The sequence below is a fragment of the Pristis pectinata genome, chromosome 14 (genome assembly GCF_009764475.1).
Source record: "Pristis pectinata isolate sPriPec2 chromosome 14, sPriPec2.1.pri, whole genome shotgun sequence".
NCBI lineage: Eukaryota > Metazoa > Chordata > Chondrichthyes > Rhinopristiformes > Pristidae > Pristis > Pristis pectinata.
Genome location: NC_067418.1, coordinates 33,116,692 through 33,129,743, shown reverse-complemented (window position 1 = coordinate 33,129,743; position 13,052 = coordinate 33,116,692). Strand labels below are relative to the sequence as shown.

The 13,052-nt window shown below is 38.5% G+C and overlaps 1 protein-coding gene across 2 annotated transcripts in view; it reads right to left on the bottom strand.

Moving 5' to 3' along the window:
• The window catches only part of syt8 (synaptotagmin VIII), a 69,469-nt gene that overhangs the window by 34,145 nt on the left and 22,272 nt on the right, over nt 1-13,052 (bottom strand). For both annotated transcript variants that reach the window (XM_052029518.1, XM_052029517.1), the window contains 2 exons: nt 11,725-11,884; nt 4,120-4,283 (listed from right to left, as the gene is read on the bottom strand). In XM_052029518.1, coding sequence (XP_051885478.1) covers nt 4,120-4,283; nt 11,725-11,848 — 288 coding nt within the window. In that variant the 5' untranslated portion in view covers nt 11,849-11,884. The remainder of the gene's footprint in view (nt 1-4,119; nt 4,284-11,724; nt 11,885-13,052) is intronic.

Genomic DNA, 13,052 nt, shown 5'->3' with positions numbered 1-13,052 from the left:
CAGAGTTAATAATTTTAATGTAACATTTGGATGCTGGTGACCAAGTCCAATTGGATGCAATTTAACTAGTTAACATAAGTAACTTCTTAAGTAAAACTTCATCACAGCAACATCACATAAAAGAGGGAATTGACACGAAATCATTGAGTGATATGTATAATTAATATTACTGTATGCAGAGAGCAGCATGTTATTTTGCGTTGCACAGTTATAATGTCTAACAAAAAACTAGTGTTCTGGCAGTATCAATGTTGCACTTTCTATTCATAGTGTTATTATATTTCTTTTGGTATTGGAGCCTTCATAATCTGTAAATGCACTCTCAGATGTTACTTAATAATGAAAACAGTTCACTAAAAACCACCAGTGCTCCTATATTCTTATAAATACATTGTTTTTTTCTGTTGAATGCAGAAACATTTTACAATATACTGGTACCAATGTACTCTTGCATAAATTGTACATTTATTTCATAATAAGTACACTAATCTATAAATGAAGAACATAAAGTAGACATACATCTTTTGTCTTCATGGAAAATGTGAATATTAAAATCTGTTCCTGTAGTTGCTGGACAGTCCCTAATCTTCCATCTCCCATATATTTAAAGTCATACAGAACTGTTTTGTCTATATCATAACTTGGACCAAGTACTGTTAACTCATTATTCCTGTACTTGTTGATCTACATTGGCTCCCAATTCTATAACATTTCAATCACCAGTAACCCTAGTCTGTTCCACTCTTCTATCTGCAGATAACTACCAACAAAGTCAACGTCAAGTTTATTATCTTCTGCACAAGTACATGTATGCCCAGGTGCAATGAAAAACTTACTTGCAGCAGCATCACAGGCACATAGCATCATATAAGCAGCATTCACAAGAAAAGCATAAATTAAACATAAATTATACACAATTCTTACAAGAAAACAATTAGAACAAAAAAAAACAAAGTCCATTTTAGTGCAAAGTGGTCAAAGTATTGCTAAACTGTTGTGATTATGGTTTTGTTGGTTGGTTCAAGAACTGAAAGGTTGAAGGGAAGTAACTGTTCTTGAAGCTGGTGGTGTGGGACTTCAGGCTTCTGTACCTACTGCCCAACGGTAGCTGCGAGAAGATGGCATGGCCCGGATGGTGGGGATCTTTGATGATGGATGTTGCCTTCTTGAGGCAGGGCCTCCTATAGATACTACTGATGGTGGGCAGGAATGTGCCTGTGATGTATTAGGCAGAGTCCACTACTCTCTGCAGCTTCTTAAGTTCCTGTGCATTTGAATTGCCGTACCAGATCATGATGCAACCAGTCAGGATACTTTCAACAGTACATCTGTAGAAGTTTGCTATAGTGTTCAGTGACAAGCCAAACCTCCATAACCTCCTAAGAAGGCACGCGCTGGCACGCTTTTCATATGATTGCATCAATGTGCTGAGCCCAGGACAGGTCATCCAATATGTTAACACCCAGGAATTTAAAGCTGCTGACTCTCCACCAGCGATCCCCCAAAGCAGACTGGTGCATATTCGCCATCCTTCGTCAGCTCTTTAGTTTTGCTGACGTTGAGCGAGAGGTTGTTGTTGCGGCACCACTCAACCAGGTGTCCTATCTCGCTTCAGTAAGCTGACTCATCACCTATTGTGATTCGTCCAACAACGGTAGTGTCATCGGCAAATTTGAAGATGGCATTGGAGCTGTGCTTAGCCACACAGTCATGTGTGTATAGAGAGTAGAGCAGGGGGGCAGGCACACAGCCTTGAGGTGCACTGTGTTGATGATCAGTGAGGAGGAGATGTTGTTACCAACCCTCACTGACTGAGGTCTGCCAATGAGGAAGTCGAGTATCCATTTACAGAGGGAGGCACAGAGGCCCAGGTCTTGAGGCTTGATGATGAGTTTGGATGGGATGATTGTGCTTAACGCCGAGCTGCAGTCGATAAACAGCAGCCTCACGTAAATGTTCCTGTTGTCTAGATGGTCCAGAGCAGAGTGAAGAGCCAGAGAAATCGGATCTGCTGTTGACCTGTTATGGTGGTAGGCAAATTGGAGTGGATCCAGGTCATCTTTGAGGCAGGAGTTGATTCATGCCATGAACAACCTCTTGAAGTACTTCATTATGGTTGATGTAACTGCCACCAGACAGTAGTCATTGAGGCAGGTCACCACGCTCTTCTTGGGTTTTTTTGAAGCAGGTGGGAACCTCAGACCACAGCATTGAGACGCTGAATATGTCTGTAAATACTCCAGTCAGTTGGTTCACACAGATCTCTAGTACTCTGCCAGGTACGCTGTCTGGACCAGACGCCTTTTGTGGATTCACCCTCTTGAAGGATGCCCGGACATCAGCCTCAGAGACTGAAATTACAGGGTCATCCTGTAATGTGGGGGCTCATGTGGGTGTGTCATAGTTCTCCCTATCAAAGCGTGGATAAAAGGCATTGAGCTCTTCTGGAAGCGATGGGTCATTGCCACTTTTGCACTCAGCATTCCATAGTTCAGTAAAGTTCACAACTCTACAAGACATTAGCACTCTTGCAACTCTGGTTTCTTGCTTGATCTGAATCTTAGTTGTTCCACAATTGCTGGCATTATACCTAAAATACCTTAAGGTTTAGGACTTCCTCCGTAAATCTCTCCACCCCTCTATTGCTTTCCCCTCCTTTAAGATGCTTCTTAAAATTCACTTCTTTAACCAAGCTTCTGGTCATGTTTTTAAAAGCAATATTTATTTATTAGAATATGGGCATTGCTGGCAAGATCAATGAATGCTGGTCTTGAACTGAGTGACTTGCTAAGTGGCCCTGAATTGAATGACTTGCTAGGCCATTTCAGAGAGCATTTAAAAGTCAACCACTTTGATTGTTCTAGAGCCACATACAGGTGAAACTAATCACAATGGTAGATTTTGTCTTCTGAAGGATATAAGTGAACCAGGTGGGTTTTTATGATAATCTAATAGTTTTCTGGTCATCATTGCCATTTATTATTTTTTTCTAAAAAATAGCTTATTAATTGACTTTAATTTCCAAAGCCATCATGCTGGATTGAACTCAGGTCTCTGGATTGCCTGTTGTGCCTCTGGCTTACATCTACAGTAATTCTATCTCTTTGTATAATTTAACATCAAATTTTGTTTGCCAATAAAGTTTTAGGCAGCATTTTGAAAAATGTTACTCTGTTAAAAGTCACTATACAGATGCAAGTTTAGTTGTGGTTGATTGATTTTGTTTTGAACTTTACAGCAGATCATGGATCTGTATGCTTCAGAATTGAATGTTTATTACCTTATTTCTCTGAAGTTGGATATTGGAACAATTAAGCATCATGCCTGATGTATAAACTAGAAATGTGGGAAGAGGAGGCAGGGAGAAACAGGGTGAGCTATAATTCCTTGCAATGAGTCAGTTTTATAAATAATTGTAGTGAGTATGCAAAAATGTGCTTTCAATTAGAGAACATTGTGCTCTCTCTGAACATCGCTTGAGCAACCCTTGGGTTAATTAATCGTATGATGGAATTCAAAAGAAACTGAGATCAATTTAGCTAACTTGCTGCTATGTTTCAAACAGTGGATAAAGGACACACTATTTCAAACTTCCCCCACTTCTCTCCTAAAGCACCAATGTGCATGTGAGAATGATTCTGAGAATATCAGCCCACCTCCAGCATTTGGATCAGGTGCTTCTCCTTCTTACTGTCGTCCATGTTTTGTAGACATCACCCCTTCCAAAATTCTCTTGCCCAGGTTCTATTCTACAACAAGTATGATTCACTCATTGTTCTTATTCTCATTGGCCCACATCGACTCTAAACACTTCTAATTGTAAATTCTTGTTTCTGTGCTTAATCTGTTCAAGGCTGTTCCCCTCCATTTTGGCTGATTACACCTCAGTATGGTGCTGTGAAACATTTTTCAATGCTTATATTAAATCAATGCTTTGATATTATTAGTATGACTTTGCAGACTTGTCATGCAGACAAGATGACAAAATATTTTTGCGATTCTTAAGAATCACTCAACATTTGTTTCAGGAAAATGCCCTTCTAAAAGTTGCTACAGTAGAATCATTCTGCAAAGTGCACAATTGCAGAACTGGAATGAACGTTGTCATGAAAGACCTACCAGATTTGCTGTGATGGAGCCATTCAGACTTTGCAAGTTAAGTTGCTCCTTCTTTTTTTTCTTCTTCTTCTTCTTGCAGCAGCATTTCACACAGATACAGATGACACAGACGAGGATAACAAAACCCACACCTGCACCAATGGCAATCAAGGCCCATCTTGGTACTGAGTAATAAACAAGAGAAGAGAATGATGAATGAACTATGAAATGAAAATGAAAGCAGGTAAAAAAAACAGCGTGAATATCATTCTGAAGCAGATACACAGTGACCCCAACTTTAATCAAATCAAACCTTTGAAATCTGACTTCTAAATCCAATTCCAGAATTTGTTAAAAGTCAAACTTGATTCCACTATAATCCCAAACCTGATTCCAAAAAGCTGTCGTGGCTTTGACTCCAGTCGTGATTCTAATTGTCGTTACGTTCTTCCTCTTCACAACGGTTACAAATCTCAGTTACACAGATTCACCATTAACAATTAACTTTCTTTTAATTTATTCAGTTTTCAGGATGCAGTCATCACTTGCAAGGTCACCATTTATTGCCCATCCCCAATTGCCCTTGAGGAGGTGGCCTTCTTGAACTTCCTTAAAATAGGAAAAGCTGGTTCCTTACCATAAGATATTGAGACCAATGAGAATTAAACAACCTTGTCTGGTATTTAGTTTGGAGACACTTCTGTTTAGCATGGTGGACATTTGTAGTTCTTTTCTGTAAATATCAGACATGTAAAAAGAGATAAAAAGAAAATCTCACAACTGGCAAAGCTTGATGGAGTGTTTTGGGGGCAATACCTTCTCACTGGGCTGCCAGAGGTCCTGCCACTATTCAGGACATCCTGCTGGAGTCCAAGTGGTTTTGGGCTGACTAGATTGGTCCTCTGCATCTGGATCAACAGGGTAGGGGTGTGGGAACAGGGCAGATGATATTACCGAGTAATAATAAGATCAGGCACTATAGGTTTGGTTTCAGCTAGCTATCTTTTCATGTCAGTTATGGTATTAAGAGATTCAATACTGCTCTGGTCCACTTTAACAACTGGCATCAATCCTATTCTAACAATAGATACACTACCTACATTTGCTCTGAATTAGCTTTGCAATGACCGAAAGCACAAAGCCACCTTTCACATGTTCCCCTGTGTCATTCTACAGTCAGAGATTATTTGTTAAGTATCCACTTTCTACAAATAGCTGGTTATTATTAGAGATTCACACAGACCTGGCAGCTCCAGCAAAACCACTACCGGTATTGGATTTTATAGATAAAAATGATTCAACATTCTAAACAAATAAGTAGCAGCACTTGGTCAGTTGATAAGAACAGAAAATGCTGGAAACACTCAGCAGGTCAAGCCACATTCATGGAGAAGGTCGCAGAGTTAATGTTTCAGGGCAAAGACCTTTCATCAGAACTAGTCTCTTGATATCTGGCCTTCTACACTACCAAAAAAACTCATCCTCCAGCTTGAGGATTCAACATTTAATTCAATAATTTCAGGTAATCAGTTAGTTTAGTAATTCACATTTCTAACATCGGTTTTCCTTCCCCTCTCCTCTTCTGGTATTTCAGATTTCATTCATCTATTTACACCCCTCCAGTATATCTTTAGAACCCTCTTCAGCTAGCATTACCACCAATTATCTCATTTAATCCCTCCTGATCCCTCTGGTATCACAGACCTCACTTTTAGTTCACTCTGTCCCTTGCTCTTTCTCTGGAACTTAGGTTGAGGCATTAGCCTTGAAGAAAGGCTAGGATTATTTTAGATATTTTTGCTTAGGATGCCATGCTGTCACGTCAAGGTGGTCTAACCATGTACTTGTAGATACCAGACTTATTGAAAATAATTTTCACCATTTCCCCAAGCTGAATGAAAATAATTTGCCAGAAATAAACGTGGCAAAAGGCTTTCCCTGGTCTTTTTGGTTGTTTTCTCAAAATTATATTAAGTGTGAGACAAATTTCAAATTTGTTATTCAGGTAGAGTTTTTCTCAACTTATATTCTTTTAAGGAAACTGGATCAAAGGACCTCTGTATATTCTTGCCTGAGAGCTGCTTTAAACATGGTGAACAATAGCAATCATGCACTACAAGTCATATATCCCACTTCCTCCTCTCTGGACTGTCTTAGGCTGAACCAGCCAGTTTGACTTAGTGCCCTATTTGAGCTTGCACTGATCTACTAATCTTTCAGAACCCATAACTGCCCCTTAGTCAGCTTCCATTTTGCCATAGTTAGTATGTTTTCACCATTATCTCAGCCCATCTAAAGAAATCTTCATCTAATGAAGTCCTTATTAGCGTTACACATTATAACCCTGATGTTTTGCTCGAAAAATCCCTTCATCCCCCTCCATAAACCCTACATCTTTGAAAACTGTTCCCGATAGCTATAGTGACCAGGGTTCAATCCTGACTTCCAGTGCTGTCTGTATAGAGTTTGAATGTTCCCCCTTTGACCACAAGGGCTTCCTCTGGATGCTCCAGTTTTCTCCAACATTGAAAAGATGTGTGGTTTGGTTGGTTAACTGGCCAGTATAAATTACCCCTAATGTGCAGATGAGTGACAAATCAGAGGAGAATGGAATCTGGGGAGAATAAAATGGGATTAAGATAGAATTAGTGTAAAGGGTTGCTCGATGGTCAATACAGACTTGGTGGGCTAAAGGGCTTTTTCCCATACTGTATGACCCAATCACCCATTATAATTGTGACCTTATTAACTGCCTGTGCCCTGTGAAATCCTAAAATGGACTCAAAAGACAAATTATAAAAGCAACTTCTTTATTCTCTATGCTCTTGCTCTCTCATTTTCAGCTTCATTCAATTAACTTCTGGCAAATATGGGTATGACAAATACACACAAAGAAATAAACAGGTAAAGAGACACAGAAGTTGGATTTAAATGAGTAAAAGAGAGTAAACATCAAAACCCATGTTATTTTTGCTTCTAGGTGTTGGTAATTATGTTATGTTTTGCAAAGAGAGCATTGAGTTTTTAGCACTTAATTTTAATCTTTGTTCTGATAATAAAGTGCATAATTTAGGACAGAATTTTGATTTTAATGGTGTGATTGCAAATTTATGGATGCACTTTGTTTGAAGTCAGGTTGTATTCATGTTGGCTTCAATAACGCTGGTGGTTCTGAAGGTATCCAAAAGTGATCATCTGATAACATATGTTTTATGGTGCAGTGAATCAAAATCTTTGTCAGAGAGGTGACTTCTAAGGAAGGTCTTAAAGAATAAGAGGGTGAAAGGAGATGGGGGACAGTATGGTTCAGGAAAGGATTTCCAAGGAGATTTCATTACAAGAGACTGGGTTTCATTTGTGGGTCAAAAGAAAGTGGGGACATACATGAGGCTGGATTTAGAGGAATGGAGTCTGTGCTTGGAATTGGGGTCATTACAGTTCAGTGGGTGATGGGTAAGAATGGTGCCTCTGAATCCGTTCTGTTGCTGGAGTCTGGTGGCAAAAACCAAATGTGCTAGGATTTTCCACCATTTCAGTGGAGAGCATCTCTCTGCAGTACATGGGATTAGAATCCTCATCTATGTGAGATGGGATTCCAGACCTGTAGATTAGGACAATATTACTTTATTTTAATTATTTTTAAAAATTATTTCTTATTGTTTTAGGAGTTTTTCTTTAATTGTTTAGAAGTTTTTTAACTTTTATAATTGTAGCAATTTCAATAGTTTTACAAAATCTCTGAATATCAGTGGGGCAGGGCCTCGGTGGTACACTGGCTGAGGCCTGGTCATCACTGAGGCCCTGCTATATTCCGCTACTCAACTCTTGGGGTGGATAACCAGCTCGTTCAGTCCTCCATATATGGCCCAGTAAAGTCAGAGGAGTGAAGCACATTGGGGGGCACAGTCAGTGATGAGTCTGAGCAGCTGGATAAACCCAGTTCAGTTCAGCCTGAAAGTGATAAGCAGTTTGCAGCAGAAAACAACAAGCCGCATCTCGCTCAATCCGACTCACCACCTGCCCTCAGACCCCACCTCATGCCTACTGTCCATTTCACTTGCCATGGCACCACAGGATGAGTCATGCTGGATGCATCCATTCCAGAGCCCTTCTGTGAACTCAAGCAGACTACAAATGTCACCAGGCTTCAGGTGTGGGAACCCAAGGTCCTACCCTGAGAACTAGCCTGATGGCTTTTGACGGCTCATGGCTGTCCAAACAATCTGTCACTGTTTTAAATGCCCGAACAATCAGAGAGACATTCAAAAAACACTTGAAGTGCGTTCACCTAAAATATTACAAAATATTTAAAAATGTAAAACAGTTAAAAAGCTATTGCATTGCTGGCAATTATTTAAAAATATATACAGTGAAATATAGAAAAAAGTCAACCTCCTCAATGAGGTTTCGTGACCCATGCAAATGAATCGGTCGTTTTGCTCGTATACCAGTCAAGGCTCACATAAAGTTAAAAGACACAATTCAAAATGCACCCAGGTTCTCAGTTCAGAATGTTGTGCAGCTACCGCTGGACTATTGGATAGGTCAATGACTAATAAAAGCTATAAGCAATTGCATGCAATTAACATAGGTAGTTGAGTCCAGTCGCAGAGTGAGAGGTCAGATGCACCAGCACATGACCTCCAGCACATCTCTGACCTCCATGCTATCGTATGCAGATGTGAACATAAATGATATACTGAACAGCAGACAATGGATGGGTCGCAGTTCCCAACAGTACCAATACTTATAATTAAGTATTATATTGTCCAGTGAGATTTAAAACAGGTGCACATGTTGATTCCCTTTGTGCAGCATCAATTAGTAATTAACAACAATACTGACATACATGCTTTCTCCACCTTAATTGGTTTAACAAGCAATATTCAAGAACCCCAAAGACATTGTTAATCACTGTTGGAAGAGTCAAGATGTTGTTGATTATTTTGTCCAAATTTAATTAATTGCCCACAAGAGCCTGAGTGAACAAATTGTGGGTTTATTTTCAAAAGCATTTCCCTTTGAAATTAGTTTAATATTGCTTATCAGATGGAATCATTCCAGAATATATTAACTAAGCACATTTGCTCCTGACTAAAGCAGTTCTTTCTGACTCATTGCTGTAATCAATGCTTTGTACTGTAACTGACTGGTCTGTGACAGCCTCATAATTTGGTTATATATAACTTCATTTTGGTAAAATCCTTGTGGGAGATACTGTTGATTAAAACCTAGATCAATATTGCTGACCAATACCCCAAGGAACAAAGATAAAATACAATGGACCAGTCTTATAATTAAATGGCCTTTCTCCAATTTCTTAGCTATAGAGTTGAATCTTAACCAACAAATCTAGCCATGTTGGCATCCATATGTCTTCCTTTGCACATAATATACCATTCATCAGGTTTATGAATATACTTATTTTGTCAGTTGCAGGTATTTTGGCACACTGAAGACTATGGGATAACCCTATAACCAATCATTGTAAAAATCTCAGAGGTTGGATTCCAAAATTTCTACAATATTTTGTCATTTAGTTACTCAGCTAGTTATGAACGATAATTGGTTTTGTTGCAGCCCATTGTTTAAGCACTAATTTCTGCTCAAATAATACAATTTTGATCTTACGGTTCATTAATCTGGGGGCAAATCCAGAAGGAATTTCTGCTATAAAACATCATGTGTCAATGGTGAATAGCAGCCAAGATATCTACAAGTGGTTAATCTATCTGGGCAATGTTAAATAATAATCATACGATTATCTAGTGTTAGGATGCATTCTGAATACATTAAACTGACAGCATATAAACCACCGAAAAGATCACTTCAGACTCTTTCAAACATCCAACCTTAAGAGGAAATTGAAAACATTGTAAAATATTCAGGGAAGAGAGGGACCCAAGAATAAGAGGGAACAATGGCTAAAAATCCATCAGTCTTATTTTTCACCCCACCAATAGCACACTGGCAATTTGCTTCTTTGACCCAAGCCAAATTCCTAAGGAATAAGGAATTTTATGAATAATGCAATATTTGACACAACAGGGGCACCACCAGGCAATAGGGTGAATGTTGTTCCAGAGCTGTGCTGCAAAGCCAGAGTGTTTTGGTGTTGAACAAATACACCAGGCAGTCCCCAAGTCACAGAAGTGTTCTGTTCCTGAGAATTGTCCGTAATCTGATTTTTAATTAAGTCAGAAACGTCTGTTCTTTATATCTACCCATATCGTATTGCTCTGCTTACACTTCCTATAATTCTTTCATTTCATGAAATATCATCAGTGTTCACCCTAAAACTACTCATCATTAATCTAACGGAACATATACTGTATCCAATTTTATTACCAACATGTTATTATTATAATTACTATATTGAAACATTCTTTAAAAATTTATGGGAGAGTTTGTGTAAAGTCAGATTTCCGTAAGTCAGGTCTTCTGCAACAAGGGGAGCCACTATATATAGTTCTGCAATACTATATCACTTACTTTGTTGTGGCTATAGATAGCATTAGGGGCAATGGAGGTAGAACAGAAGGATTCTGTTGAAAGATAGCTATACAGCTAATCCCGCCCTTTTTAGTCACATTAGATCTGGAAGGATGTTTGTGTAACATGTAACAATTTGGTTCTAATGGAGAAAAGGATTAGGAGACTTATTGCAGAATTTTGAATTCATGAGTGATGTACATAAAGTTGAAGTAATAAATGTTTTGTTAAAACAATGAAAAAGTACAGAGAAATTCAAAAACAAAAGAGAGGCACCCAAAGGAAGGTTTAAGTTTGATGATCTCTCATTATAGTTCCAAGGAAAGACCATCAGATTGAACGATTAACTCAATTTCTCTCTCCACAGATTCTCCTTGCACCTACTGAATTTCCAACAAATTCTTTTTTCCTGATTTCCAGCATCTGTAACTTTTTGCTTTTGCATAGATCAATATCTGATGGAAAGGAGGACTGAAGATTTTGACTATTTATCTGTAATTTCTTCAAACTTACTCAGTATAGTATTAACTCAAAAATATTTGATGTAAATCATTTAAGTGCCATCTGTTGTAACATTTGCCAAGAACCAATAATATTTGAATAGTATGATTAAATCATTAATGTCTGAATAACAAACATGTTGCAAGTATCTAATGTCAATAGTTCTGGTAAAGAAAGGAGTAAAGTCTCCTTGTGGATAGTTCTCACCTGATCTGCCTTAAGGTGAACCTACGGTATTGGTTAGACCGCTAATTTTAGACTCATGTTATTCTTTTATTAATTTCACCGCACATTTTTTACAAAATATTTCTTTTACTTTACTCTTGCTTTTTAATACAATGGGAAATGACTGTAAACTGGAATCACAGGTCCAATAGGCAAGGAAAAAGCAATTCATACAGGAGGAAAGAGGATCCTTCAGAGGAAGCTAGTTTTGACTGCTGTGCTTTAATTACTCATTGCTCTTCACTCTGAGAACAACTGTATTGAGTTATCATGTTACACAGCAATGGCATTCCAGCATTCAGAAAAGAATAATAAGATACTTGTACCTGTCCACATATTTCATATTCTGTCTACAATCTTCATTGTCTTGCTCTCTATAAGTTCACTTTTTAAAATGTATATACTTACATGGAATTTTATTAATTAAGTTATTAATGAAATTCCCACTTCCAGTTGTGGCTATTTGGGTGGTATTGGTTGGATGAACAGTGACATCTTGCTTTACAGTTGTGATGTTATTTCCTGTACTCATTTTCTCCTGTTCTGGGATAAAATCTAAAGCAATGACCTATAAGGAAGAAGAAAAGCTGTTCAGTATTTCTAAATAAACCAAAATAAATTATAATCTTTTCACAAAACAGGTTTGAGGAAGTCATTCCATTTGTTATTCCTCAGCACATAAACATATAATCCAGAATAAGAAAAAAAGACATTCTGGGGAAAAACAATCAGAAGAGTCTAATTTGTTACATCTTCCACTCAAGCCAAGGACATTTTTCAAATTATAAGGATCTTGTCTCCCACTATTGCTGTAAAGAGAAGCTGATTTAATCAAAGCTCTCCCTATCCCCAGTGTCTAATGCTTGAGTGAATGTTCTTCAGTTTGCTTTCTGCAATGGATTACTTTGGTATGGAGATCATTGTTGAGATGTGTTGCAGTAGATGCTAATATAACAGACTGCATGATGATCTTTGGTTTGTCCTGGAGCCCTGGCCAACATAATTCTCTCAATCAATCCCACTGATAGAATGGATAAACTGTCGCTTGTCTCCCTGTTTACTTGAGGACACTGTGGGCCCAGACTGACTGCTGTACAAAACTGAAATTAAGCACGTCAGAATAATACATAATTAAATGTTGTTATCATGAGGTAGATATAAATGCAAATATTATCAAGCAAATATTATCTTCTCCCACTCAGAGCAAAGTAGTGTTCCCCTTCTCCTCACTTTCCACCCCAGCAGCCTCCATATTCAATAGATTTCCACCACTGAAATACCACACCAGACATATTATCTCCTCCCCTTTCAGCATTTCAAGAGGGCCATTCCCTCTGCAACTCTGCTTCATTCTTCAACCTCCACCAACACCCACTCCCCTTCTGAAAGTGCCTTTCTTTGCAGGTACAGGAGACGCAATACCTGCACTTCCCGTCCCACCATTAGGGACACAAACACTCTCTCTGTTGAAGCAGCGATTTATTTGCAGTGTAGTCTACTGCATGTGGTGTCATGTACTGTTAGTCCACAAAGGTGACTATGTTGCCTGTTACTTTAATTCTTCATCCACTCCCACTCTTATCCCCTTGTCTTTGACCTATTACACTGTTCCAATAGAGACCAATATAAGCTCAAGGAAGATTCCATTTTCTGCAAACACCAATTTCTGATAACCAGACTTTCCAGTTTGTCTCAGAACTGGCTAGTTTTAGTGTAAAAACAGGAAACACTGCTGG